We start from the raw sequence: 27710 nt of genomic DNA, 5'->3' as shown, positions 1-27710 counted from the left end.
CTGCATTGTTAAAACCCGTTAGTGTTATGCAACTTGGTATTATCCTATCCTCGAGCTTCATTCGCATGAGGAATCTTGGGTGGATAATACACGCGCCGCTTCTGTCGTCTACCATAATTCTTTTTACATCTGTATCAGCGATGCGCAATGTTATGACTAAAGCATCGTAATGAGGGAAAGACAAACCGTCGACATCTGACTTTTCGAAGATGATACTGTCTTCGAAGCCGTCATACCGTTCGTGAGTGATTGTTCGCTTCAGCTTATGCGTGGTGGCAAGCTTTACGTGGTTGATCACTAAGTCGTCGCCACCGCCGATAATCATTTGTATGGTACGCGCCGGTGACGGTGGCCTGGGTGGTCCTTGAGATGGGTCGCATCCTCTGGCGAAGTTGGCCTTCCCTTTGTCGCTGGGCAGTTCTTTCAGGTATCCTTGGTTCAGCATTCTAACCACCTCCTGTCGTAATCCTATGCAATCCTCGGTCTTGTGTCCTCTTTCCTAATGGAATTCGCAGAGGACATTTGACCTTCTTGCATTTGGGTCTGATTTCATCTTTTGTGGCCATTGTACCTTCGTGCCCAGCTTCTCCAGTGCGCACACTATTTCTGAAGGGGAGACACAAAAGTTATGAGCAGATAATAACGGAGGCATACCTTTTTCGTTTCGAAGGGGCGCAATATGTCGCGGCACGACATCTGCGTGCCTCGGGGGAGGCGGATTATGGGTTCTGACATAGGGCTGATGCCTTTCTCTGTTGAAGCGCGGGAGCTGATCCCTTCTTCCGTCGTTACGTCGATCCCTCCTTACCTCGGATTGTACCGACGTCAGTCGCTGGGTCGGACCGTTGAGATCGTCTTCGTCTGCTCTTACTTCGGCGCAATAGGCATTATGGATTTCTTCCCATGTGGTGGGAGGGTACTTCATGAGTCTATTGAGTAACTTCTTGGTCGCCTTCGACCCGCTTCTGCTTAAACCATTCTGGAAAGCTGCGACCGCCATTCCTTCCGACACATTTGGCAGTCCCATTCTTACCCTGTTGAACCGGGCTAGGAAGTCTCGAAATCCCCTCACCCGCCGTTTGTCTGATGGCGAAGATATCGTTGACCCTAGCTTCAGCCTTCTTTGCTCCTGTATGTGCAATAGCGAACTTATCCGCCATTTCCTCGAACGTTGAAATCGACCATACTGGTAGCTGAGAATACCAGGTTAGCGCTCCTCCTGTCAGAGTCTCACCGAACTTTTTCAACAGCACGGATGGCACTTGCTCTTTCGACAAGTCGTTACCTTTTACCGCAGTGACGTAATAGATCAGGTGATCTTCTGGATCCGAGGTTCCGTCATATATTCTCAAGTAGGGCGGCATTTTAAAGGTTTTCGGGATGGGATGGGGAGCAGCTTCTTCACTGTAAGGTTGCTCGACAAACCTTCCCACATCGCGCTTTGGCAGCAGCTTAGGGGCGCCGGGTATTTTGTCAACCCTTTCTTGGTGTTCCTTCATTTGGTCACGAAGCATCTTGTTCTCGTTTTCCATTTCTTCCACTTTCTTTAGGATGGCTGCAAGTGTACCATCACTTTCATCGGTGGTAGTGCGATTGTTGATTGTTTGTACAGTGCTTGGCTCGCTGGTGACAGCAGCGACTTCCAACGTTGGCGAATCTCCGGTATTTCCTAGAGAGGGTTTTTCGAGCATGGTGTTTAGAGCGCTTGTCAACCATTCTTCTAACAGCTTTTTGACTGCTGTTGGTGTTTCCCTCACCGTAGATGTCGAAGTTCCTCTTTCGCGCAAGATCGTCAGATCCTCGAGTATAGAGGGTGAGATCTCCCCCTCCGATATACCTCTTGGTGTTATATTCTCGTTGTCTTCTCTACCAGCTTCGTTGAGGGAGTCTAAGAGGTTGTTTGAGACATTCGCTATCGCTTTCAACCTTGCTTCTTTCTCTGCCATCGCTGATTTCTATGGAGTGCGAAGGACAGAGATCGTTTGATATCCCAGGTGAGAACTATGATTTCGACTACAGAAATCCCCACAGACGGCGCCAAATTGTTTGACTCAAAAGATGTTAAAATCCTTTTAAGCAAATCAATCACAGAAGTGAAAGGGTAAATCATAGTCGGAGATAATAATCCCCAGGATCGTTTTACTAATCGGAATAATAACAACAATGTATGGATAATAGAGAGGGAGAGATAGAGAGATAAAGATTAGAGAGATAAATATTAGAGAGAGAGTCAGTTCTTTTGTTACAAGTTCCCCCTTATTACAATGTTCGGACCCCCTTTATATAATAGAGGGATTCGAGCTAAACCCTAGGAGTGATAACGTCAGTGTACTTTATAACGAAACTAATAACAGGTCGAGGTTGTCCCCCACCTCACCCCGGGGTCGTTCCCTTGTGCCGAGTCGTATACATTCGACGGTTAGTCACGCAGGCGGTGGGACGTGGTTAGTCAAATTCGACCCCATACAGCTCCAGGGCGTTAGAGGAGGTATTGAGTCCCATATCATGTGAGTTAAAAAAGAACCGTTTTATATGATTTTCGGCAATTCTCACATCACAAATAAGGTTTAAAAGAAAGGGAGCGTTGAGTCCCATGTTAAGTTGAAGTTAACAAATAAACTTATATGATGTTGGACAATTATCGGTTCAAAAGAAGTTTACTGGCCTGTAGGACAAAAAGATGGTGGTTGAACCAAAGACTTTGTACGCGCTAATGCAGACCCGGACAGGTCAAATGCGCGGTATCTTAATTTTCCTCCACTCCTTCCCATTTTTAATTCTAAAACCCGCCAGCCATCCACGATCCATTCATAATTTTCTCATCTGTCAAATCCAACTTCCCATTCCTAAATTTTCCATTCCCATATCCACACTGCTTCCTACTGATATTCCTACTGCTCCTATATTTATTCAAATCTTCTCAGTTTTTGCTTTTCATCATCAAAATTTTGACAAAGAGATAGTTTATAGAAATCTTTCACAAGAAGAAACCGATGGGATCAGTAGGTGACAATAATGGAGTACAGGACGAGTGTAAACAGAGCCTTACCAGAGGCAAACTTAAGTCTTCTTCCTCATCGTCGTTCCGGCTTCGAAGCCCGAGCCTCAATTCAATTCGTCTTCGTCGGATCTTCGACGTGTTTGACAGAAACCATGACAGTTTGATCAGCGTTGACGAACTTAGTCAAGCGTTTAATTTGCTAGGGTTAGATGCCGATCAATCGGAAATTGAATCAATGGTGAGATCATATATCAAATCAGGAAACAACGGCCTTAGATTCGAAGATTTTGAGGCTCTACATCGCTCACTCGACGATGTTTTCTTCGGGTCAAAATATGAGGATAAGATCGGGTTGGATCAGGATCCGGATCAGGATGAAGTGGATCTGCAGGATGCGTTTAACGTGTTTGATGAGAACGGCGACGGTTTTATATCGGCGAAGGAATTACAGGCTGTACTAGAGAAACTGGGATTGCCTGAAGGAAATGAAATTGATAGAGTGGAGATGATGATTTCATCAGTTGACCAAGATCACGATGGCCAAGTTGATTTCGTTGAATTCAAGGATATGATGCGCACTGTTATTGTTCCTTCTTCTTAATCTCGGCGGCTGATCCACCGTAGGTCCGTCACGCGCCACCGGCTGTTTACTTGCTTCTTGTATTAATGGTTCCGCTGTTTCATTATCATGTACCGGACATAGTCATTATAATCTGCAGATTTGTCAATTCTGTTTTGAATCTGTGATGATAAATTCTTATTCTTCAGTTAATAGTGTAATTATTTTGTTTTGATGAATGAAAATAATATTACGACTTGTGACACTGTAAGGTCAGCTTGGGCTTTTACATGAGAAGCGCCAGGTTTATTAAAGGATTTATCAAGATCGGAGCTGTCGAAAATACTGTACTGAAGGATTTGGTCGATTGTACTAAATTAGATAAAATCAAAACTACCCATTAGTGTGTAACAAAAAGTTGTTCAACAAGAGGGGACTAGCTAGATTTATATTTAGAGTTGTTCTATTTTCTTTTTGTTACAGAGAGCTGACACCGTGCAACTTATAAAGTCTTCCAAAAATTAAACTAAGGAGATGAGAAAGAGTTGTGCTGCAAAATGAAAAGAATAAAAAGAGAATACATTGTTTTTTTGTTACATCAAGGGAAGGGAATACTAAGTACTACTAGGAGTCGTTTGGTAGGATGCATTAGATAAAATAATACCTTATTTGGTACACTTTTCTTTTTCTTTTTTTTTTGGTAATTAACTTTCTTTTGTATTAATCACCAAAGATGAACGGTACAAAACCATAACCAAGCTAACTCAGCTGACTATCTCTAAGTGTAAAGGCAAACATAGCAAACCTATTTACGTATACCACTAATGTATCTACTCTATTTCTATACAAAACTGCTGTATATAACTCTTAGCCCGAGTAGCTACTATAACATTGCAGATATATGCTATCTCCCTTGCAAGAACATCACTGCCTCGATACCTTTGCTCAAATATACAAGTGTTGCTTTCAATCCATATTGCATATGAGGTCTCATCATAGATCATTATGAATATGCTAGCCTTATTGGATTTCCCTTTTCCTTGCTTGATGATCCACTGGATGTGTTGGTCCCAGCAGGTGGTGATCATTTGTACACTTTGAATCCACTTCATGATTTTCTTCCACATATCAATAGTATATGGACATTGCACAAAGAGGTGCTCCCTTGATTCAACCTGACCTTGACACATAACACACTATGGGGTAACATTTAATCCAAGTTGACTAGCCTATCTTTAGTAGGCTGTCTTCCATGAAGTAACATCCATATGGTGAAGACTGCCTTTGTTCTTGCAGAGTTGTGAAAGACTAGACACTTCCAGCTCACCCTTGGCAAATCTCCTAACAATTGTAGGTATATTTGTCTGATAATGCTTTTGTTGTGATCATTTAAGTTCTGAGCCTGTAACATGATAACTCTTGAACCAATAATTCTTCTCACCATCCAACTTGCTTGTTGAGGTATTGACATATGTTGTAGCTGCTGCTGTTTGATGTAGTAAGCATTGATCCACCTTATCCATAGTTTGTCCTTTTTATGAGCTAAGTCCCAGCATGTTTTGGCAATTGGTGCTTTGTTCCACAGAGATAGATTTATGAGATTAAGTCCACCAGCTGACTTAGGAGTACATATCTTTTCCCATGCAACTAATGCATTCTTGGTTATTGTGTTAGTTCCAGACCATATGTAGCTTCTGCAGAGTGACTCAATCATTTTCAATACCTTAGTGGGCAAGATGATCAATTGAGCCCAGTAAGCTTGAATGCCAAAAATAACAGATCGAACCAACTATACACGACCTGCATAAGATAGCTTTTTTGCATTCCATGAAGATATCTTGGATGTGATGTTTTCAATCAAAGGCTGCCATTGTATGAGAGCTATTTTCTTTGTAGATAAAGGAATGCCTAGGTATTTGAAGGGCAAGGATCCTTGTCCAAATCCCAGGTGGGCCAAAATCTATTCCTTCACATCTTGTTTTACCCCTCCAAAATACACTGAACTTTTACCCAAATTAGCCTGAAAACCTAATTCTTCAGAGAACTGAGAGAAGCATTTGTATAATGTGGCCACTAAGGATAGACTACCTTTGGAAAATAACAAGAGGTCGTCAGCAAAACTCATATGAGTTATGTCCAGTTTCTTACATCTGGGATGATACTGGAATGTAGTTTCCTTCTTAATCTCATGTAATGATCTGCTCAAGTACTCCATCACTATTGCAAATAGAAAGGGGAAATAGGATCTCCTTGTCGAAGACCCTTAGCAGCATTGAAAGGTTCTGTGGTTTCTCCATTCACAAGGATAGTATAGTTGACTATCTTGATGCATTCCATTATCCATTTGATAAATCTATCAGGAAAATCAATCTCTTCCATCACCTGTTGTAAGAAGATCCATTCTACTAAGTCATAGGCTTTTTGGAGATCAATCTTTATCATACACCTAGGAGATATCTGAGCCCTAGTATAGGATTTAACTAGTTCATAGGCTAGGATAACATTGTCAGCAATTTTTCTACCAGGTATGGAACCTGCTTGAGCTCCACATATGATGAATGACATGACTTTCTGCAATCTAGAAGCCAAGATCTTAGAGATCATCTTGTATAGGATTGAACAGCAGGCTATCGGTCTATATTCTTTGACTGTGGTAGGCTTAGTCACTTTAGGAACTTATGTAACAGTGGTGCAGTTTATTGCCTTATAGATCTTTCCAGTTGAGAAGAATTCCTTTATAGTATCTATGATCTACATATTGATAATGTCCCATGCTATTTTGAAGAAAACTGCATTAAAGCCATCAATACCTGGAGCTTTATCATCACCAATTGCTTTAAAACTCTCAACAATCTCTTGATTAGTTACCTCTGCACATAGATCAACTCTTTGTTGATACCCAATTTTTCTCTCATATTTTTAAATTGTATATATAAACTTTCAAAATAGTATATTTGCATCGTCATTTAGTTTATAAACCTATACAGATATTTTCTATAATTTTTCATAATTTTTAGAGCTTTAAATTGATTTTTCTGCATTTTAATTACTTGAATATTATTAATTATTCCTTCAAATTATTTTGTGATGACTTAATTATTAGAATTACTATTGTGCATCCTCATATATGTTTCATAATATTTTTTTACTTTATTTCGTATAATTATGTTTGCATTTTTAAGTTATTTACCTAATTTTGCAATAATAGCCTATATTCATATATAATTATTTTTTATCTATACTATTTGTGTCAAAATAGCCTTATATATTTTTATAATGCTAAATTATTATTGTTAATCATTTTATTACATAAATAACATTTTTATTTATTTATTAAAGCATTATTATAAATTATTTTGTTAAATTTTGTGTATTTAAATAATAGCCCATTTTTTTAAAACCAAATTCAGACCTAAAACTACCCAACACTTAATACCCTAGCCCAAATAACCCCCAGCCCAAATCAATTAGCCCAATCCCATAACCGGTCGGTACCCGTTTATTTTAACCCGCCCCGTCCATTTTAAATCCAGCCATTGATCTTTCAAGATCAACGGCCCACATCCCTTCTTCCCTTTTGTAATTAACCCCCCCCCCCCCAAACCCTAATCATTTCATCCAACCCGCCGCCCTCATATGCTCTCATCCCTCTTCTTCTTCAACTAAACCCTAGCCGTCTTCCACTCAAATCCTTCTCCTAATCCCACCAGATATGGGATTCGACTGTTATTGCTTGCAATATACGGCCTCCTCTTGGTACTGGTTACTCTCTTATGGTGCTTTCCTAAACATGGCAAGCAAATCTCATCAAAATCGAACCAGAATCGGTTCAAATCCTTGACCTTTCTGCTATTCCATCTGTAGTCATCCTTTGTTCTAATATGGGTACGAATCTCTGTGTATTTTTGTTGATTCTTACTTACCCTAGAACTAGGGTTTTCAGATATCTTTAGATAGAACCAAAATTGGTTCGATTCTTTGATTTTGGGTGATATTTTGTCTATATTCATCATATTGTGTGTGGTGTTTGATTTTTTTATTTTAGATTCTGCCGATTTTTTCATTTTTCCTAAAATTAGGGTTTGAAATTTTTCTCTTTTCCTTACTGATTCTCAATTGCATGTGATATCTTTTCCTTTTTCGTGTTTGATTGATGATTTTCCTTGTTTGGGTGTTTAATTTCTATTACTATATAAACCCCTCCCCATTCCCTTTTTTGAACAGACCTTAATCGACATAATCTCACTAAAACTTGAGGCTTTGCTCTATGAATTCCTTATTATCTTGCTATTTATTTTGTGGTGGCCGGCTGAAAGCCAAGGCCACAATGAATCTATTGTTCGAACTCTTCTGGACTCTTGTGGATCTTTTGTTTTTGTGTGTTGTTCGTTTAACTGGTAAGCTACTAGACTCTTGCAGTTTCATCCCTATGTGTTCTTGATTTGCGTATGTTCTCACCTCTGAAATTCTTAGCTTAATATGTTTACTGGATTACTTTTGCATGTGATTATGTTAATTCTACCTTGTTCTAAGTATTTTAGCATCTGTCTCTCTTCCTAATGCTACTAGTTCTGTGTTTACCCAAGCCTAACTTGGGTAATCTGAGTGCAACGGTGTTAGGATGTTTCCCTAATCATGCTTGTTTGTTTTATCTTTAACCTCTATAATAAATGCTAGAATATCTGTGTTAATTCTAACATGTTCACTTGCTATCTTGTCACTCAACATGCTCACTTGAACCCCATACCCTATTAGTAACTGACTGAGATCTTAACAGTTACCTCAACCTATTTTTCTATGACCTGCTTGAACCATTTTGTGACATGATTTAGATCTTCTCTAGTTCTTTAGTCTATTATGACAATCCCAGAATACCCATAAGTGATATTTGGTATGAGTTTGCTATCTTACATTGTTCTAAGTCCTTGCCATGTTTGTTCTGCATATACAATGTGTTGCAATTTGTATTAAAACTATTTGCTATGGACTATGATCCTGCTTCTATGCTAATATGTTTTCTAGTCTGTCCCTTGTTCATTTGGTACCCTGTTTCTTCCAGTGTTTATCACAAAATATGTTCCCCATCATGCCCAAATACTGATTAGCATGACCCTAAGATGCATGTTTAGCTTAATCTGAACCTCTTAGGCCTCAATTGATTTAGTGTCATGACTGCTAATCCTGCAAACTTGTTTCTTTCCCCCAACTCTTTAAATGTGTGGCTATCTATGTAGTGTTTTCCTATGTGTTGAAATCCTGCTGAACCTGCTGGACTGTTTGATTAGTTGCTCTCCATGGCTATGTCTACTTTAGGTTATAAGTGTGTTCCCCACTTCTGTCCCTCAGCTATGGTCCATTCTCCCTCATTGTCACCTATGCTATTCTGAACTCCTTATTCTTAGCCGGCTGAAAGCCAAGGCTATCAAGGCTCTTGCTGCTGACCTCCGTAGTGTGAGCACTGCTCGGGGTCCATTTGAGGCTCTTGTGAACTTTGACACACTAGGATTTGGGGTCTTTAACCATTCCCCCTGATATTGAAACCTGCACTATCCCTGAATCTCCTTTATTAAACTCCCTAGTGTAAGGACTGCCCTGGGTTCTTGAAGCCCTTGGGAACTCTGACGCACTAGGGCCCAAGGTTCTTTGCCATTTTTCTTCATTGCTCAACTTTGCCCTTTCTCCTTACTGAATATGCCAATGGGCTTGTGCATGGCTGTTTTTTTCTGAACTTTTGATGGCTACTGGGTTTGGCTATTTTATGTAAAATGAGGGATGTTTTCTAGGTCTGATTGGCTATGATTTCTGGGCTGTGATGAAGCCTGTTGGATGTGAAATTGAAGGTCTAGCCTGGCCGGGTATACTTTGGGCCTGTCTAAGGCCAGCTATAGTTATTTCATAACTTTATAATTTATTTCGTTCATTGGGCCAGTAATTATTCTGTAAAAATAATTGGGGTGTTAGTAAAAATTGGGAAAATGGGTTTACTTTAATATTTGCATAAAACGGGTAGAAATCCTGCCTATAGGTGTTTAATTTGTTTAACATGTTCTGTTTCTATACGATGTTAGATAACCTGCCTATAGGTGTTTAATTTGCTCAAACATGTTCTGCTACCGTGTGTGTTAGATAACCTGCCTATAGGTGTTTAATTCGTTTAACATATTCTGCTTCTGCATGTTTATTAGATATCATGCCTATAGGAAATAAAATGACCCAATCTTTCAATTGCAACATGTTCGCTAGATACCTGATCATAGGATTATATTAGTTTATGTTCTACTAATCCGCATTTTAGAAATCATGCCTATAGGGTCTTAATTGGTTAATGTGTTGTTGTTATAATTACTCACTTAAGAGACATGCCTATAGGAGCTAAAACCAGTTTCAATTACTAATTGTTAGAAATCATGCCTATAGGACATTATCACTCACTTTTAAGTGCTAATATTGAACTCTCAAACATTGCTTCGTTGCTACTATTAGAAAGCATGCCTATAGGATCAAACTGAATAATTTTGAATATCTCCCATAGTTATCACTGCCAAACACCTAGATATCATGTCTATAGGTTTAAACACTTATAATCTTTAATAATCAGCATATAATATAAGGTTCCCTAAACTGTGTAGTTATTTAGAAGTCACGCCTCTAAAATAACGCCTCGCATCTGAAACTGCCTGTAATCTGATTCAAGTCATCTAGAAATCATGTTTATAGGTTTAAGGTTCTGAACTGAAATCTCCTGATTTGCTCATGTGTTTGCGTGCATTTGTTGTCTAAGTGTGGGGTTCAATGTGAGCCTTTAGTTGCTTTTATATGAAGTCCAACTTGCTTTGTATGTCGCCTAGTTTTCTCATTTTGAGCAACCTAAGTTAAGTCTAGAACCACCCAAAAATAAAGGTCCAAACGCCCGCTGGACCATAGGCATGGGATGGGTAGTGCACGCATAGGGTACGAGTTATAATTGAACTAGTACGCTTTAGGTAACAACTTAAAGATAGTAATCGGTAGCATGAGATGATAGTCTGTGCCCTCTGAATAATACGAGTAACACCGCATCTGGAGGGAGTTACGAAGTATTATTTATGTTGCATGGGGTGATCTTTTAGGCTAAAAAACTTAGGACCCTCCCCTCATTTTCTTTCGTTTCCTACTATAATCAAAATAGTTGTATCCTCTATTCAAAACTTGTTTATAATGAACTTCTTAAATTTTTGTGCTCTCTCTTCATTTATTTGATCACATCGACTAATTCATATAATTCGAGTTCAGACGGGACCCATAGTTGTGGACCTCGAAGAGTGCCTAACACCTTCTCTTCAAGGTAATTTCGAGCCCTTACCCGATCTTTGGTGACGCAAACTGGTTAAACCTGAGTTATTTGCAAATAGGTTTCCTAACGCACCTCAAAATCGTTAGGTGGCGACTCTCTCTTTTAACACCTTCCTTAAAAGATTTGTCACGTGTCGAAACCTGATTTCGCAAGAAAAATAGGGCGCGACACTCTTTGCTGGTGAGACAATGTAGGAACATTCTTCATGTATGATCTGTTGATAGCAGGCAAAGAAGTGGCAGCTGATCCCATCATTCTTTTATAGAAATCCACTATCTCTCTTTTAGCCGAGCTCAGTAATATGGGCTTGTAACCCAAATGGGGGCATTAATGTGGTGGAATGTTGGGCCGCTCCAGATAAAAAAAAACTATCTCTCTTTTGATGGCATCAAGGTCAGTCAACGTGTCTCCTAGTAGTGTTGTGATTTCTGTAATATTCTTCCCTTGAGTTTTATCCTTCATTACTGCTGTGAAATACTTAGAATTGGAGTCTCCAAGTTGTATCCATCTTGCTCTAGCTTCCTGTTGTAGGACACTCTCCTCAATTAAGGACCATTTCTCCAAATTGAGTAGTGTTCTCTTCTCCATATCTAATAAATCATCATTGCAATTCAGTGAAATCTGTTCTTGGATAGTCCTCACATCCATTCTAGCCTTCTCAATTTTTTGAGTGATGCCCCTGAATTCCCTAGAGTTTAGAGCTTTCAAAGCAGATTTCAGGTCTTTCAAACTTGTCCAAACTGATTTCAAAGTACCCTGTGTACTATGAGAATTCCACATGCTGGCCACTATTTGAGAGAAATCTTCATGTGTTGCCCATATGTTGAAAAATCCGAAAGGCACTCTACCAGTCCATGTTGAAGATGACAGTGTTAATAACATAGGAGCATGGTCAGAAATTTGAAACAATCCATAATTAGTTTCCACATGACCCCAGGACATCATCCATTCATAATTGCCAAAAACTCTATCCAATATGCTGCTGACTCTGTCTACTCCAAGCTGCTTATTAGACCATGTATAATAGTCACCCTTCCAAGGTAGTTATGACAATGTTGTATGTTGGAGGCAGGCAGCAAAGTCTTGAATTTCTGAGTAACTTACTGGATTACAATATAATCTATCATTGGGGTATAGTATTACATTGAAATCTCCAGCTATTAACCATGGTACTGCTATGCTTAGTGATATTAGTTGTAGATTATCCCAGAGAGCTCTTCTTTGTTCCAGCCAATTGTATCCATACACTACAGTGAGAAAACAATCTATATCACCTCTTCTACTTTTTACCTGACAGTTTATCATTTGAGCATCATCTTTAATACCAGTAATAATCAAGTGACTAGTATCCCATAGTAACCAAATTCTTCTATTCCTAGCCTCATTATAGTTTGTCAGTATACTCCATCCAGGAACAATAACTTTTGATATCTTTTGAGCATTCCCTTCCTTCATTTTAGTTTCTACAAGTCCTACTAGCTTGATTTCATTTCCCCTAATATACTCTCTAACCTCCTTCTGTTTGTACCTTTTATTTAAACCCCTAATGTTTGAAGGGAAGGATCCTTGTTCAAATCCCAGGTGGGCCAAAATCTGTTCCTTCACATCTTGTTTTACCCCTCCAAAATACACTGAATTTTTACCCAAATTAGCCTGCAAACCTGATGCTTCAGAGAACTAAGAGAAGCATTTGTATAATGTGGCCACTAAGGATAGAATACCTTTGGCAGATAACAAGAGGTCATTAGCAAAACCGATATGAGTTATGTCCAGTTTCTTACATCCGGGATGATACTGGAATGTAGTATCCTTCTTAAGCTCATGCAATGATTTGCTCAAGTACTCCATCATTATTGCAAATAGAAAGGGGAAATAGGATCTCCTTGTCGAAGACCCTTAGCATCATTGAAAGGTTCTGTGGTTTCTCCATTCACAAGGATAGTATAGTTGATTGTCTTGATGCATTCCATCATCTATTTGATAAATCTATCCGGAAAATCAATCCCTTCCATCACCTGTTGTAAGAAGATCCATTCTACTGAGTCATAGACTTTTTGGAGATCAATATTTATCATACATCTAGGAGATATCTGAGCCCTAGTATAGGATTTAACTAGTTCATGGGCTAGGATAACATCGTCAGCAATTTTTCTACCAGGTATGAAACCTGCTTAAGCTTCACTTATGCTGAATGGCATGACTTTCTGCAATCTAGAAGCCAAGATCTTAGAGATAATCTTGTATAGGATTTAACAGCAGGCTATTGGTCTATATTCTTTGACTGTGGTAGGCTTAGTCACTTTAGGAACTAATGTAACAGTGGTGCAGTTTATTGCCTTATAGATCTTTCTAGTTGAGAAGAATTCCTTTATAGCATCTATGATCTACATGTTGATAATGTCCCATGCTTTTTTGAAGAATACTGCATTAAAGCCATCAATACCTGGAGCCTTATCATCACCAATTGTTTTAAGACTCTCAACAATCTCTTGATTAGTTACCTCTGCACATAGATCAACTCTTTGCAGGTGAGACAATGTAGGACCATTCTTCATGTATGATCTGCTGATAGCAGGCAAAAAAGTGGCAGCTGATCCCATTAGTCTTTTATAGAAATCCACTATCTCTCTTTTGATGGCATTAGGGTCAGTCAACTTGTCTCCTAATAGTGTTGTGATTTATGTAATCTGATTCCTTTGAGTTCTATCCTTCATTACTATTGTGAAATACTTAGAATTGGAGTCTCCAAGTTGTATCCATCTTGCTCTAGCTTTCTATTGCAGGACACTCTCCTCAATTAAGGACCATTTCTCCAAAAATCATCGCAATTCAGTGAAATTTGTTCTTGGATAGTCCTCAGATCCATCTAGCCTTCTCAATTTTCTGAGTGATGCCCCTGAATTCCCTAGAATTTAGAGCTTTCAAAGCAGGTTTCAGGTCTTTCAAACTTGTCCATACTGATTTCAAAGTACCTTGTGTACTATGAGAATTTCACATGCTGGCCACCATTTGAGAGAAATCTTCATGTGTTGCCCATATGTTGAAAAATCTTAAAGGCACTCTACCAGTCCATGTTGAAGATGAAAGTGTTAATAACATAGGAGCATGGTCTGAAATTTGAAGCAATCCATAATTAGTTTTCACATGACCCCAGGACATCATCCATTCATAATTGCCAAAAACTCTATCCAATCTGCTGCTGACTCTGTCTACTCCAGGCTGCTTATTAGACCATGTATAATAGTCACCCTTCCAAGGTAGTTATGTCAATGTTGTATGTTGGAGGCAGGCAGCAAAGTCTTGAATTTCTGAGTAACTTACTGGATTACAAGATAATCTATCATTGGGGTATAGTACTGCATTAAAATCTCCAGCTATTAAGCATGGTACTGCTATGCTTAGTGATATTAGTTGTAGATTATCCCAAAGAGCTCTTCTTTGTTCCAGCCCATTGTATCCATACACTACAGTGAGAAAACAATCTATATCACCTCTTCTACTTTTTACCTGACAGTTTATCATTTGAGCATCATTTTTAATACCAGTAATAATCAAGTGACTAGTATCCCATAGTAACCAAATTCCTCCATTCCTAGCATCCTTATAGTTTGTCAGTATACTCCATCTAGGAACAATAACTTTTGATATCCTTTGAGCATTCCCTTCTTTCACTTTAGTTTCTACAAGTCCTACTAGCTTGATTTTATTTCCCCTAACAATAACTTTTAATATACTTTTATTTACACCCCCTAATGTTCTAGAATAACCAATTCATCATTGTTGGTTAGCAGTTCCACCTTTATCCCCAGGTGGCATGTGTTCTCTATGACTGCTTGTTGGTATAACTTCAAACCTATTCTTCACTGGGATGGATTCAAAGGTGGGAAGTTGATGAGGTTATGTTCAGGGCTTTGCACTGCTTTACCTTTGTCATCTTGCTTCTCAGCTACAGGTACCATGTTGTGTTGATTATTGGTCTTCTTAGGATCAGGTTCCTTTATTGTGTCTCTTTGATCTACAACCTCCACTGTGTTGCCAAGTTGCTGTTGATTCTCAACTGATGTTATATTCTGAGGACCAGGTGCATTCTGTATTGGTCCTTTGGTTCTCCATTCCTGTATGACCACCTTGTTACTCCTTGCTTTCCTAGTCTGGATGGGTTGCTTCATCACAGGTCATGGCTGGTTGGAACACTTGTATCCCACAACCAAGCATTTGTCACAATAAGCAGGTTTCCAGTCATAGGTAACATCTTGCAGAAATTTCTTCCCATTAGGGTCCATAACCATAATTTCAGTTGGTAATTCTTTTGTAACATTGACTTCAATAAGCATTCGAGCAAAGGATACTCGAGTCTGCTTAGTAGTGCACTCATCAGCAAATACAAGGGTCTTAATCACACTAGCAATTCTGCTGAGAGAGCCAACTCCCCAACATGACATAGGCAACTTAGTAAATTTGACCCACAATGGTATAACAGTAGGGAATTCTTCCGTGAAATCAAAGTCAGGAGTCCATGGTTTTAGGATGATAGGCTTATTAGCAATTGAGTAAGGACCAGCACATAATATTTCTTGAGCATCTGCAATAGTTTGAAATCTAATAATATAGTAGCCTTCATCTTGGTAGAACAAATCAGGCTCAGCAACATGTGACCAGTGTAAATTGATGTATTGCTTCATCGCATTATAACCTGGTCCATTCCCTAAGATATATGCAATAAACGCACATCTCCATTTGTTCTCTTCCTCTTCCACCTCTAATTTGTCTCATTGAACCATAGGCTGGCCATCAATAATTTTTGGTGGAATATAAGATAGAGACATACCATTAGTAGCAAATCGATTCTTCTGGAACAAAGTTGTCCATGGAGCTTTAGGTGCAGCTTCATTTACTGCTATTACCTCCTCTACTGCTGATTTCTCCAACGTGCCTAGGGTGTTTACTTGATTTGAGCTGGATTTACCAATTTTACTGTTCCATTGACTGGAACTGTTGAAGAAGCTGGTAAATGACCAATTGTCGTTGGAGAAGCTAGATCTAGTCTCTTAGAGATACTAGGATGAGTCAAAGTAGATTCAATTTCACATGCAACACCTCCATTTGCTGGATCAGCAATTGGAACTGATGGAGATGGAGTTGGAACTGACGAAGGTGGAGTTGCTTTCTCCATCGGTGGTTGATTACCAGTTACCATCGAGCTTGCAAAAGTAGTTAACGGATGCTTCCTAGGTCGAACACGTCTTCTGCCTCTCCCTTTCGCCATGGCAAACACAGGCGGCATACGTTAACTAACGTGCGCCGAGAGCATGAGGAAGGAGAGATTTTTTCTAATCCTTTTCTTTTTATTTTTGGTATACTTTTTGAACCTATGCATTAGTTATATGCATAACAATGCAATGGGTTTTAATGCATGCATTAGCTTAGTTAAAGATAAAATTATCCTTCAAATTTTATGTTTGATTAAAATATGCTATTATATTAACGCAAGTTTGAAATAATCCAAGAAAGTGAGAAATAAAACTATATCCCTAGTAAAATAAATAAATACTTAGCATATTTCCTTTTTCATAAATAAAGATTCAGTTTTATACTACAATATAGTTAGACAAATCAAATAATTTTTTTAACCATTTTCATATAAAAATATTCCTCAACATATGTTTCTTTTAAAACGGAAAAGGGTTAAAAATGCCTCTAAACTATTGGAAAAGGTTTACAAATACCCTTCATCCATCTATTAGGCTAAAAATACCCCCTCCATCCACTTTTTTAGTTCACTTATGCCCTTTGACCGTTAGGTCAATGCTGAATTAAAAATAATTATTATTTAAATTCCACGTGTCATTTTTATTGGTCGAAATTAAAACATCTAACCTATTAGAAAGACCTACCCGTATCTACCCATTTTTCGAACTAACCCGCCCTTAATACTAACCCGGCCCGAATAAAAAGTTCAACTAAAAAAAGACGCCCCACTTCCTAACCACAATTTCTTCACGGGGAATTCTCTCTTCTCCCGAATGGATGTACTAATTCTATCTATGAAATTATAGTTTGATATATCTAGTAATTTTGTTTTAGTCCAGTGGTTAGAAATGATCGATTTCTTCCTGATAGTCAATACTGATGGCGAATTTCCGAACAACGAATGGAAAAAGATTGCTAGTAACAAAGAAAGTTTGATGACTTGACTTTTTTTTATAGAACTGCAATGAAACTCATTCGAATCATTAGTTTTTCTTTGGAAAAATTCATTAGAAGTTTCTGAAAACATTTTGAGTGCTAGATTACAGGACACGTCACCATATCCCTGTAGTATAAGTTTTCGGCGTTAACGATTTTTTCGTAATTATTGTGATGTGGAAGTACAATTATCTGGTCTTGGTTTTATTTTGATTAGCTATGTTTGTTTGAGATTATAATCAGCGATACATTGAAGCCATGCCCTTGTGTTCTAATTGGTCTTTAAGAAGTACTTAATGTTAGTCGAGGTGCGTGTAAGTTAATCCGCTCACCACGATTATAAAAATAGAAGTACTTAATGCCCGGACACCACAGAGTTAGATGGAAGTGGGGCATCTTTTTTTTAGTTGAACTTTTTATTCGGGTCGGGTCAATATTTGGGGCGAGTTGGTCATTGGTCCGGAAAACGGGTAGATATGGGTAGGTCTTTCTAATAGGTTAGATGTTTTAATTTCGACCAATAAGAAGTTGCCACGTGAAATTTAAATAATAATTTTTTTAAATTCAGCATTGACCTAACGGTCAAAGAGCATAAGTGAACCAACAAAGTAGATGAAGGGGTATTTTTAGCCCAATAGGTGGATGAAGGATTTTTTTAAACCTTTTGCAATAATTTAGGGACATTTTTAACCCTTTTCCGCTTTAAAAAGATAAAGTGATGGACTAGTTATGAGGGTATTTTTGTAAACAAACAATTCTTTTAGAAATTGTGCAATGCTTTAATACATCAAACCAAACAATGGATAAGAAATATGTCAACATAACTAATGCCAGCATAACTAATACCAGCATTGCTAATACACCCCATTCAGCGTTATTCGTATGCACCCTACCAAACGACCCCTTAGTAATGTTTGAACCCTCCACCTAAAGATATTTGTACATCATGTCCCTTTACAATTTTAAAATTAAGAAAATAAACTTTTTAGATTTCTTATGTGTAAAAGACAAATATCTTACGTGTAAAAGTAAATCTCCCCTGTGTAAAATATAAAAAAAAAAAAGATAGGATCATAAAATTAAAAACACGTTTGTAAAGAGCCACAAACTCAATTGACCCCCAAGCGTTATTCAACACACACAAAATATGTTGGTAGTCTGTTTCAGTTTAGATGACATATTTCGCTTATCGATAGTCAATTCGACTAAACTTCAAAGCTAAATTGGATTAGCCCAACTCAATATTTTAAAATTAAAATTTAGATATCTAAAAACTATACGAGAAATATTATAAATTGTAACTTTTCTCATGTCAATATGATAAAAAAAATTATTTTAAAATATTGGCCAAATTTTGTACAGTTTGACTCTCGATACGCGAAATATGTCATCTAATTTGAAACGGAATTGTAGCCTGTAGCTGTAGGTCCGCAAGTTGTAGGAGGTAGCTAGAAGGGCCTTGTCAAGAGGAGGAAAAGGATGCGATGAATCTGGGGTTGTTGCTTCATGACTTGGACTAATATCCCATGGATATTATAGTAGCAATTAGACATGGAAAAGAGGAGATTTTGATTAATATATAAGTAAAAAACAAATGAAGGGTGATTGCTACTAATTTCATTATACATTTTTGTTCCCTCTAGTCCAAATAAATCCACTGCTTTTCAGGGCTATTCCACTATTAGTGCCAATGAATCCATAATGTTTAACTCGTAGTATTAGTAATTTAACTAATAACGAGGCAGAAATGTTATTGTAGTTCTAGATGGTCAAATGCCTGTTTTAGTCGTTATCAGTCCACATTTGAAGACCTCTTCAACTTAGAAAAACACAAACACATATGCCAAACTAAAAATTTTAAAACGAAAAAAAGATCAAACAATAACCTTTATCGTATTAACTATTCCATTATAACTATCTGGCAGCTGGATATATAACAATTAATACATATACTTCCTCCGTTTAATTTAGATAATATAGTTTGACTTAATACAAAGTTTAAGAAAAAAAAAGAGTTTTGAAACATACGGTCCTAAAAGCTTAAGAGACTAAAGCTTCGTGAGGCCAATGATATTCGTGTGGCTTTAAAAACTTTCCATTAAAGGTCAAGTGAGTAAAATAAAAAGTTCAAAATTAAATTATTTCCAAATATAAAAATGCATCATTTTTTGTGGTAAAGACTAATAAGAAAAGTATGTTATTTAATTAAAATGGAGTGAGTATATATTAAGTACTTAAGTTATATATATTTCTTGCTCCGCCACTCATATGTGAAGAGTACGTCCATTGGAGCACATTTACATAGAAGGGTAGGTAGACGTATCTTCTTGAACCGAGGGTCTTCGAAAATAGCTTCTCTATTTTCACAAGGTAAGGATAAGGTCGGATGTTATTGGTAGGTAGATGTATTAGGGAGAAATCAGATATTCAGAAATATGTTATGTCGAGGAAGAGGCAAACCCGAAAATATAAAAGATAAAGAACATCAAATTTTAACGTCAGTTGACCGAACCACGAGTGTTTGTGTCTCTTTTGGTATATTTCTCGTTTTTTGTCTGATTCATTGTCGTTCAAGGTTTACTTTACTAGCTTCCGCATGACACCAGATTTTTTCGGTCCTAACAAAATACAATATATTTTTTGTTACTATATAAGAAGTAGTAAGGATACTTCATATTCCATTTTACACCTAATTAAGAGATCTGTCGGTGACACTTTACCACATGCTCGCAACTCACTTTTCATCAACCTATGTATATTTGGTACCATCCAAATATTCTGATTCGTCCTCATACAACAATTTGTCTACATGCAAAACAACGTCGATCTTAATAGTAATTTAAAAGAGAGTATATTGCTATTTGGGCATCAGTTATCATGATCAAAAGCACAGAACTGGACCAAAGAAAGAGTTTTTCTTTTAGTTCTTTTGACTTCAACTCATCTCATGGCCTCTTCTCTTCTGATGATGATATCAGTCAAGGTTATGATGCTAGTTATGTTGTGTATGATTCAGACGACGACGACGATGGCGCGTATATTGAAATAAACCTTAATCCACTGCCAACAAAAACAACAGTAGTTGATAAAGAGGAGAAGGAATTAGCTTCAGAGGTGGAGTTACGTATATCTTTTTCAGCTGGAATTTCCTCAACTGTGACAACAACATGTTCATTATCAGCTGCTGATAAAACGTCCTGTAGTACAACACAACATGCACAGGGAACAACTAATAAGCCGAGGTTAGGCGTTTTTGTATCCTTGACTCGCATTGTGAACGCGTTCATGGCATCCTCGGTCAAGAACTCGAATTCACTGAGGGTAGAAGAAGCTAATTTTGACCATGAATTTGAACATGAGTCGAACTGCACGGAGATGTTAAGCAACAGGTGAATCTTTTTGACCTTGTCAAAATTATGCTGCTTCTTTAATACTTATTCAAACTTCTTTATTTATTTATTTTAAAGTCTATGGTTTATTAGAAGAAGAAGAAGAAGAAAAAAAAAAGACTTTTTCCCTTTGTTTTTGGCAAGTGGGCGTAGCCTGGTCTGGTCTGCCCTAATTACATTTTTTAAGTACTATATATGCTCGTGAAAAATGTATATTTACCTAATTAGATAACTTAATTATATGGTAATTAATTGCATGTAATTAATATTATTGTCAGTGTAATTAACTTATATATTTAAAATCAATTAATATATTGGTAACCTTGATTAGAAGAGAGAAAAAAATAACTTGCTAAACCTATTAATATACAACTAAGCTAGCATTTGGACATAGAATTGGTTAAAACTTGAAAAAATATACTTTTGAAGATGAGATGAAAAATAATTTTTGAAAGTTGAAATTGTGTTTGGACATGCATTTTACTTGAAAAGAATTTGAAATTTGTTTTCAACATTTACCATAAAATAATTAAAATTTATAAACAAACAAATTTTTTTAAAAAGCTCCCAAATTTTATGGCCAAACGGGAGCTAAAAATTCTTGTCGCTAATGGATTAATTAACTTGATGTTATATTCTGCAGGAAAGATCGTACGATGGTCACTTCAAAGCCAAATGGAATTATGAACTTTATTATAAAATTCAAGTACAGAAATATTCCATCAATGCTATTTTCTATGGTCACACCTAAAGCCAAAAGGGAACAAATGCCGGCCAGACAACCTTTGCTACAGCGAGACAACAACACATGCAACAAGAATCCAACAAATGACACTATGAAACTGGAAACTCGCAATCATTCAGATCTTAATTATCAAGATGTAAACCGCGACAAATCAACATCATCTGTCGCGGGCATAATAAACCTTAAGGCAATGAGAGGAGTATTAGATTCACTCGTTAGGACAAGTCGTTATTACACAAGTGCAAGAACAAGGACATCATTTGCCAATAAGCACAGGAAAAGTAAAAGCTGCCCTAATTCTATTAAGTCGTCACCTATGCATAGCAACAATAATAGTTGTGACGATGAAGTTAGAAGATTTTATCCGAGGGATAATTCTGTTCAGGCAGCCATTGCTCATTGTAAGAAATCATTTGGCGCCCCAGTTGACTTTGAATTTCATGGTTAAACGTCGAATCCTCTAGCCTCTTAGTTCTTATTTTATACAGTTGATTCTTGTAATTATAAATAGTTTAGGCCATGTTAAATCCATAGCCAAAGTGATTGAGTATTTCTTTACCTTTTTCTATTGAGAAAGAAACGAGTCCTTCTTACTTCTGTCAGTGGTGAGCATGGCAAATTTTCGGATTGGTAATTGAAAAATAGTCAGCGTTTGCAAAGTCATTGAAAAATAGCCACTATTTTGCTGCAACACGGAAAGTTCCAGTATAATATACTGGAGATTGGTGCACATGTGTGTGAACTTGCAGCATATTATGTTGGAACTCCAACACACTGAAAGTTCCAGCATAATATACTGGAGATTGGAGCACCTGTGTATGAACTTCCAACATATTATGTTACACCAGTATATTATACTGGAACTCCAGTATATTATGCTAGAACTCCAGTATATTATACTAGAACTCCAGTATATTATGCTGGAACTCCAGTATATTATGTTGGAATATTTTCCGGATTATGAACAATATTTTCGTTCAGATTTATCTTTACATGAAAAGTGGCTAAATTTCGATTACTTTTGAAACCGTGACTATTTTTCAATTATCACTTGTAAATCTGGCTATTTTTTAATTTCACCCTTTTTTTTCCCATTATGCTTCTTGCATTCCTTTACTCATATTATGTAAACCCCCCCCCCCTACCCCCCTCCCCCACCCCCAAAAAAAAATCCTTTACTCCTATTATACATTTACGAATATTTGAGCAACTATTCTGTCTCTCTACCTTCACAAAGGTAGGGGTAAGGTCTGCGTACACATTACACTTCCAGGCCCCACAATGTGGGATAATACCGGGTATGTTGGTGTTGTTGAGCAAATATTCAAGTAAATCATTTTAATTATGCATGCTCAGGCATTTGATAGAGTATACTTACTTTACTAATTTGATTTATTCTACTTTGCACTTGCCTAATTTATCGAACTTTGTTGTATTTTAAGAAAAACTAAAGGAATTGTTATAAAAATAGCCGGCCAAATTCATTATTTACTTTTTCTAACCGGTATACATAGATTATTCATTAATTATATATAATTATACGTATATTATATATGAATTATACACATACATCCGCCGGTTATCTTTAATTTAAGATATTAGGTGAGCAACTATTTTGGTTAATTCTTCAAAACAAAGTATAAAAAGAGGCCCGAAAGACATAAAGGAAGAGACAGAAAAACCCACCTATTTTGGCTAGCCCAAAGTTCCACTAGATTAGCCCCTTATGATAAGCCCAATTTGGACCGGTATGGGCTCAACCAATTAGAAATTTTAAGAGAAATTTTCACAAATCACAATTGTTTAGTGGTTATTAGCTAGTTGTAGCTACCATTTACTATATTACTTCCTATAGCTATGTTTTCAGGTTTTTTAGAGTGTATTCGATGTATTTATATTCATGAATACAGTAGCATTTCTCGGCGTGAAACAGGGGATTACAGCTAGACAGATTATTGTATTAGACTGTATTCGACTATATTCACGGCGTGAAACAGGGGATTACAGCTAGACAGATTATTGTATTCGACTGTATTCGACTGTATTCACGATATGTATTTGTGAATACAGTAACGTAAATAGCGCAATTTTATGGTCTATTCAGTTGTTTTTAAACGGAAAGTGAATCAATTAACATAATAGACTCCTAATATAACCCAAACTCAATTATAACACACAAAATTTGTATTTCCAGTTATAAAAAAGATTCTCAATCGAAAAACACCGGAAAAACATAGCAATCTTCAGAGAAATTATATAATTACATTGAATACAGTTAAATACATAAAAATACATTGAATACATGAAGTATAGCAGGTCATCTATAGTGCAAAAACATATGAATACATACTGCAGATACATTTGAATACATATATACATCTGAATATATAAATTATATTAATTAAAAAAAACATATGAATACATTCATGGAATATAACGAGATTGAATACAATGAATACATGGAATACAGCGGAAAACATTAAAATACAATGAAAAAAAAGAATGAATACAATGACATACATAGAATACAGCGAGATACATTGAAATACAATGAAAAAAAAGGTAACAGACTCTTCAAGTTGCTCAGCCCCAAAGTCGTCTTTGTTCAAGAACAACCCTAATATCGTCTCGTCAAGAGGGCCGCGATTCTGACTCGAAACTCTCAAAATTTGGCGCAAAGATCAGTTGTCATGGAAACAATCTCAATCCCATTAACAAAAGCATAAGAGTTTGGTGAAGGAGAAAAAGTTATATTGAATATTTGACTTTCATCAACATTGATGACATATTCTTTTCGAATTGCTTTACTAGACTCATCATCGTCATTAGCAGAGACAATGAGGAAAGCGCTGAAGTTACTCAAGAGGGAATAATGATTAACAGTGACTGAGAAAACAGATTCAGATTTGTTGAATCCAGAGTAGTCGGTCGGATAAAAATAGAGACGTAGGAATTTAGTGCCAGGGGAAACAATGAAATTGTAGGTGAATTGAGATTGGAAAATACGGGCACTCATATAATAAACTCTAGTGAACAACCCTAATGAGAGAGAGAGGGTGGAGAAAAATCTGAAAGAATGAGAGAGAAAAATAATACAAAGAGTATTTTATGGCTTAAGGGTAGGAGGTAACCATAAATAGATATTTGGCTATAAAAATCAAAAGGTAGCTATGGAATATAATTTTTTAAAACGGTATTTATTTAAAATAAATAAGGTATCAATATTTGCTATAGGAGGTAAAAATTCCAAATTTAACCTAAATAACCACACACTTAACCGGTTAAATTAAAAATATCCGGTTAATGTATAATATATGTATGATTCATGTGGAATATGTGCATAATTGTGTATAATTTATCTGTACCGGCTAAAAAAATAAAAATTGAATTTATTACGACGTTACTTAGGTAAATCACTGATCCTATTTTCTCTATGCTCTTTAACTGTCTGCTAGATTAGGGTCTCAAGTTAATAAACAATGATAATTGAGTTCAGATAATGATCTTTAGTTAATACACAATAATAATTGAATTTATGGTCAAATATTTATAGATATTTAGTGACCCGTACTCTAGCTCCGCTAATGTTCAGCTAGATAAAAATTGTCTTAGGCTAAAAGGGAGAATTGTATGAAGTTATAGATTAATTCGCCAAGCAATCATGTATACATGAGTTACTAACATATGTTTAAATGCAGTGGTCAAATAAAAAACCTCTTCTAAGTTATGACTAATAGATCATCAAATGACAATATATATAATGTCCTTTTTATTCTTTTCTCTGCTTTTTCATCATCTCTAAAGACTGAAAGAGAATGCCATGCATATTTTAGGATACATATTTTCTTTAAAGTTCTGGATTAAAACTTTCTTTTGCAGGAGATTTAATGAAAATAAGTCAAGTTTTCATGTGGGGAAGTAACATAATTACTTTAAGAAACTTGTTTCCAATTTGTTCCTCGAAGCAACTAGAAAAAATCCTGCTGAACAGCGCAACTTGGTTTTGTTTTGGAGAAAAGAATCTTCAAATATAACAGTAATCATTGAATCTAGCTAAGAAAAATATTTAACTTCATTTCAACATTTATTTAAGCTTTATGAGTCCAATAAAGTGTCTCCCTTAATCATATTATCTCTTACCAACGTCTCATTATTATTGAAATATTTTTCTGCTTTTGATGGTTTAACCATCATCTTTTCAGTTTCTAATGATTATAAGTTGTAGCAATGTTAATCGCAATCATTAATTTATGAACTAAAGTACCGAGTGGGAGGACACATATGCATGACTACAACAACTGCCAGTAATTTATAATTAAGTACAGACAGGATTTCCCCTCTTTAATTTATAATTAAGTACAGACAGGATTTCCGCTAAGAGGGTTTTAAAAAAATGTTAAAAAATTAAAAGAGATTGTGACCGTGAGAATTGAACCTACAACTTTAAAGGTTTTGAACACCCTTGACCACTAAGCTATGCTTTTGGGTTGTGTCAAGGGATTCAAAATGTAATATATAGAGGAACAAAACGAATTTTATCTTATATGTACAATGTAATTTTCCGGTGCAAGGAATTCAGATGAAACCTCTACCGCCATCCTAAATCCGCCCCTGCTTGGATTAGACAAATTAAGCTAACTAAATACATAGTGTGAAAATATGCTTTAGTTTGTCATATCATGCAGGGCGGATGTATCATAGGTTTGTCGGGTTCAACTAAATTCTTAATTTTCGAGACAGAGCATAAATGTAATATGAAAATTTACTAAAATGTCAATATATACTAAATTCTGATCGACTCATAATCTAAAAAATGCAATGAGCTGATGAGGATAAGAATTTTTAATATTAAACCTATCAAGTTTGAGTCTTGAATCTCTCTCTAGTAATTCCTCATTACCTTTCTGACCCATTTGGTTGTTGGTGGTGCAATAATTTGATAGTATGCGTAATTCTCCGTTTGAATAGGATTAAAGAATTAAATACAAATGGAATTATACTTATTTGAAATCTCGATTGAATCTTAACAAGATACCCAAGAAGGTTAACATATTTAATAAAATTCTTTCATGTGCTTCGTCAAAACTTGCTGAGGTAAAAAGAAAGAGAGAGAGAAGAAGAAGAAGATAACACAATTTTCAAAAAGTTGAATGCACAATAATACATACAGATCCAATTGAGTGAACGAGGCCCTTAACAAGAAACCTAATCAATTTAATATATATTTAACCAAATTATTGCATGTGCTTCCTCAATAGCTGCTGAGTGTGTACATGATTTTCACAGGTAAAAAGAAAGAGAAAGTAGAGAAGAGAACACAATTTTCAGAAAGTTGTGTCGTAGTAGTTTAGTACACCCAATAATAATATTGAGTGAATAAGGCCCGGTACGCACAACACACAACATGAAGAAACATGTGATAATACTCAAACTCAATAATTTAAGGTAGAAAAATTAAGTACGAGATGGATCCTTGATATAAATAAATATGTGGAATAGCTTAAAGCACATGGTGAACTGTGATCGATCTGCCCCTTCACTTATTAAGTGAAAAATAGTCATCGGCATTCTATAAGCGACTCGATGAGTCTACGAAGCTTTGTTTTTTTTTCTTCTGTAGTTGGCCCGTAATGCTTCCCTTCATTTGTGCTTGCCTCCTTTCAACTCAAAATACCTAATGCCTATTATTTAGTACTAGAAGCTAACCGCCATAAGCTCACCCTTCGGGTCTCGCTTCTGGCGTAGGAGACCAAGCATTCTGCCAGACATCTCGACTTGGGAGTTCCATTCGCCTTTGATACCTCAATAGATCTTCTAAAATAAAAAGGGGAAATTTTCATAACTACAACTTCTATAAGAGTATATTTGTTTACCCTGGAATCCGGATAACAATTGAATTTATATGGGGTTTTAAGGATCCGTGAACTAAAAGATACAAAAGGTTTAGGTTAAGGAAAATAAAGATAAAGACTCAACAATTGCTGTTAAAGTAAATAATCGCAGAATATAATATTGCTTAGAACAATTGTGCTTGATAGCGTACAAGAATTTAGAGAGATGGTACTGTAGTGTAATGGTTTCCGATCCCCTCTTTATGGGGTCTTCTCCCCTTTTATACATTCTGATTAAGGGTAAAAATAAGGTAGGTAAATTAATTACATCGTAGATCCCTGTAATTACGCCTTAATGGCCTGAAATGGTTGAGAAAATCACGTTTGGGCGAGATATCCGGCGACGCTTGGTTATCCGTTACGAGTCCGGCTTCCGACCTTGTGTGTTTCTCCATCCGGTGGTGACTCATATCGAGCTCTACAACGGTCTCGAAATGACTCGACCTCGGTTGTAGACGTGGCCGTCGTTCTACCTTGCATCCAAGTCGGGTTCGATGGCCCCGACTTGCCCCGGACCGGACCCAACCCGGTCGGGCTCAAGCAAAAGAGGGTATCACCCAATACAGATAGTCCCCTCGTTTATTAGAGAGTAATGATAATAAACGA

At 36.7% G+C, this 27710-nt stretch overlaps 3 protein-coding genes across 3 annotated transcripts; 2 read left to right on the top strand and 1 right to left on the bottom strand.

Moving 5' to 3' along the window:
• On the top strand, positions 2738 to 3825 carry LOC109228533 (calcium-binding protein CAST-like). The gene has a single exon (XM_019393653.1). It carries the CDS (start codon positions 2994 to 2996, stop codon positions 3600 to 3602), a length of 609 nt encoding a protein of 202 aa, XP_019249198.1. The 5' UTR covers positions 2738 to 2993; the 3' UTR covers positions 3603 to 3825.
• Positions 15069 to 16177, bottom strand: LOC109229780. Its single transcript, XM_019395335.1, has 3 exons — positions 15860 to 16177; positions 15722 to 15743; positions 15069 to 15598 (listed from the first exon to the last, which is right to left on the bottom strand). The coding sequence occupies exons 1-3, from the start codon at positions 16175 to 16177 to the stop codon at positions 15069 to 15071; spliced, it is 870 nt and encodes a 289-aa protein (XP_019250880.1).
• LOC109230388 lies at positions 19780 to 21832 on the top strand. The gene is made up of 2 exons (XM_019395895.1): positions 19780 to 20468; positions 21112 to 21832. Exons 1-2 carry the CDS (start codon positions 19957 to 19959, stop codon positions 21659 to 21661), a joined length of 1062 nt encoding a protein of 353 aa, XP_019251440.1. The 5' UTR covers positions 19780 to 19956; the 3' UTR covers positions 21662 to 21832.

The sequence above is a fragment of the Nicotiana attenuata genome, chromosome 7 (genome assembly GCF_001879085.1).
Source record: "Nicotiana attenuata strain UT chromosome 7, NIATTr2, whole genome shotgun sequence".
NCBI classification, from domain to species: Eukaryota; Viridiplantae; Streptophyta; class Magnoliopsida; order Solanales; family Solanaceae; genus Nicotiana; species Nicotiana attenuata.
Note: the sequence above shows the minus strand (reverse complement) of the source record. Positions and strands in the feature narration are given on the sequence as shown.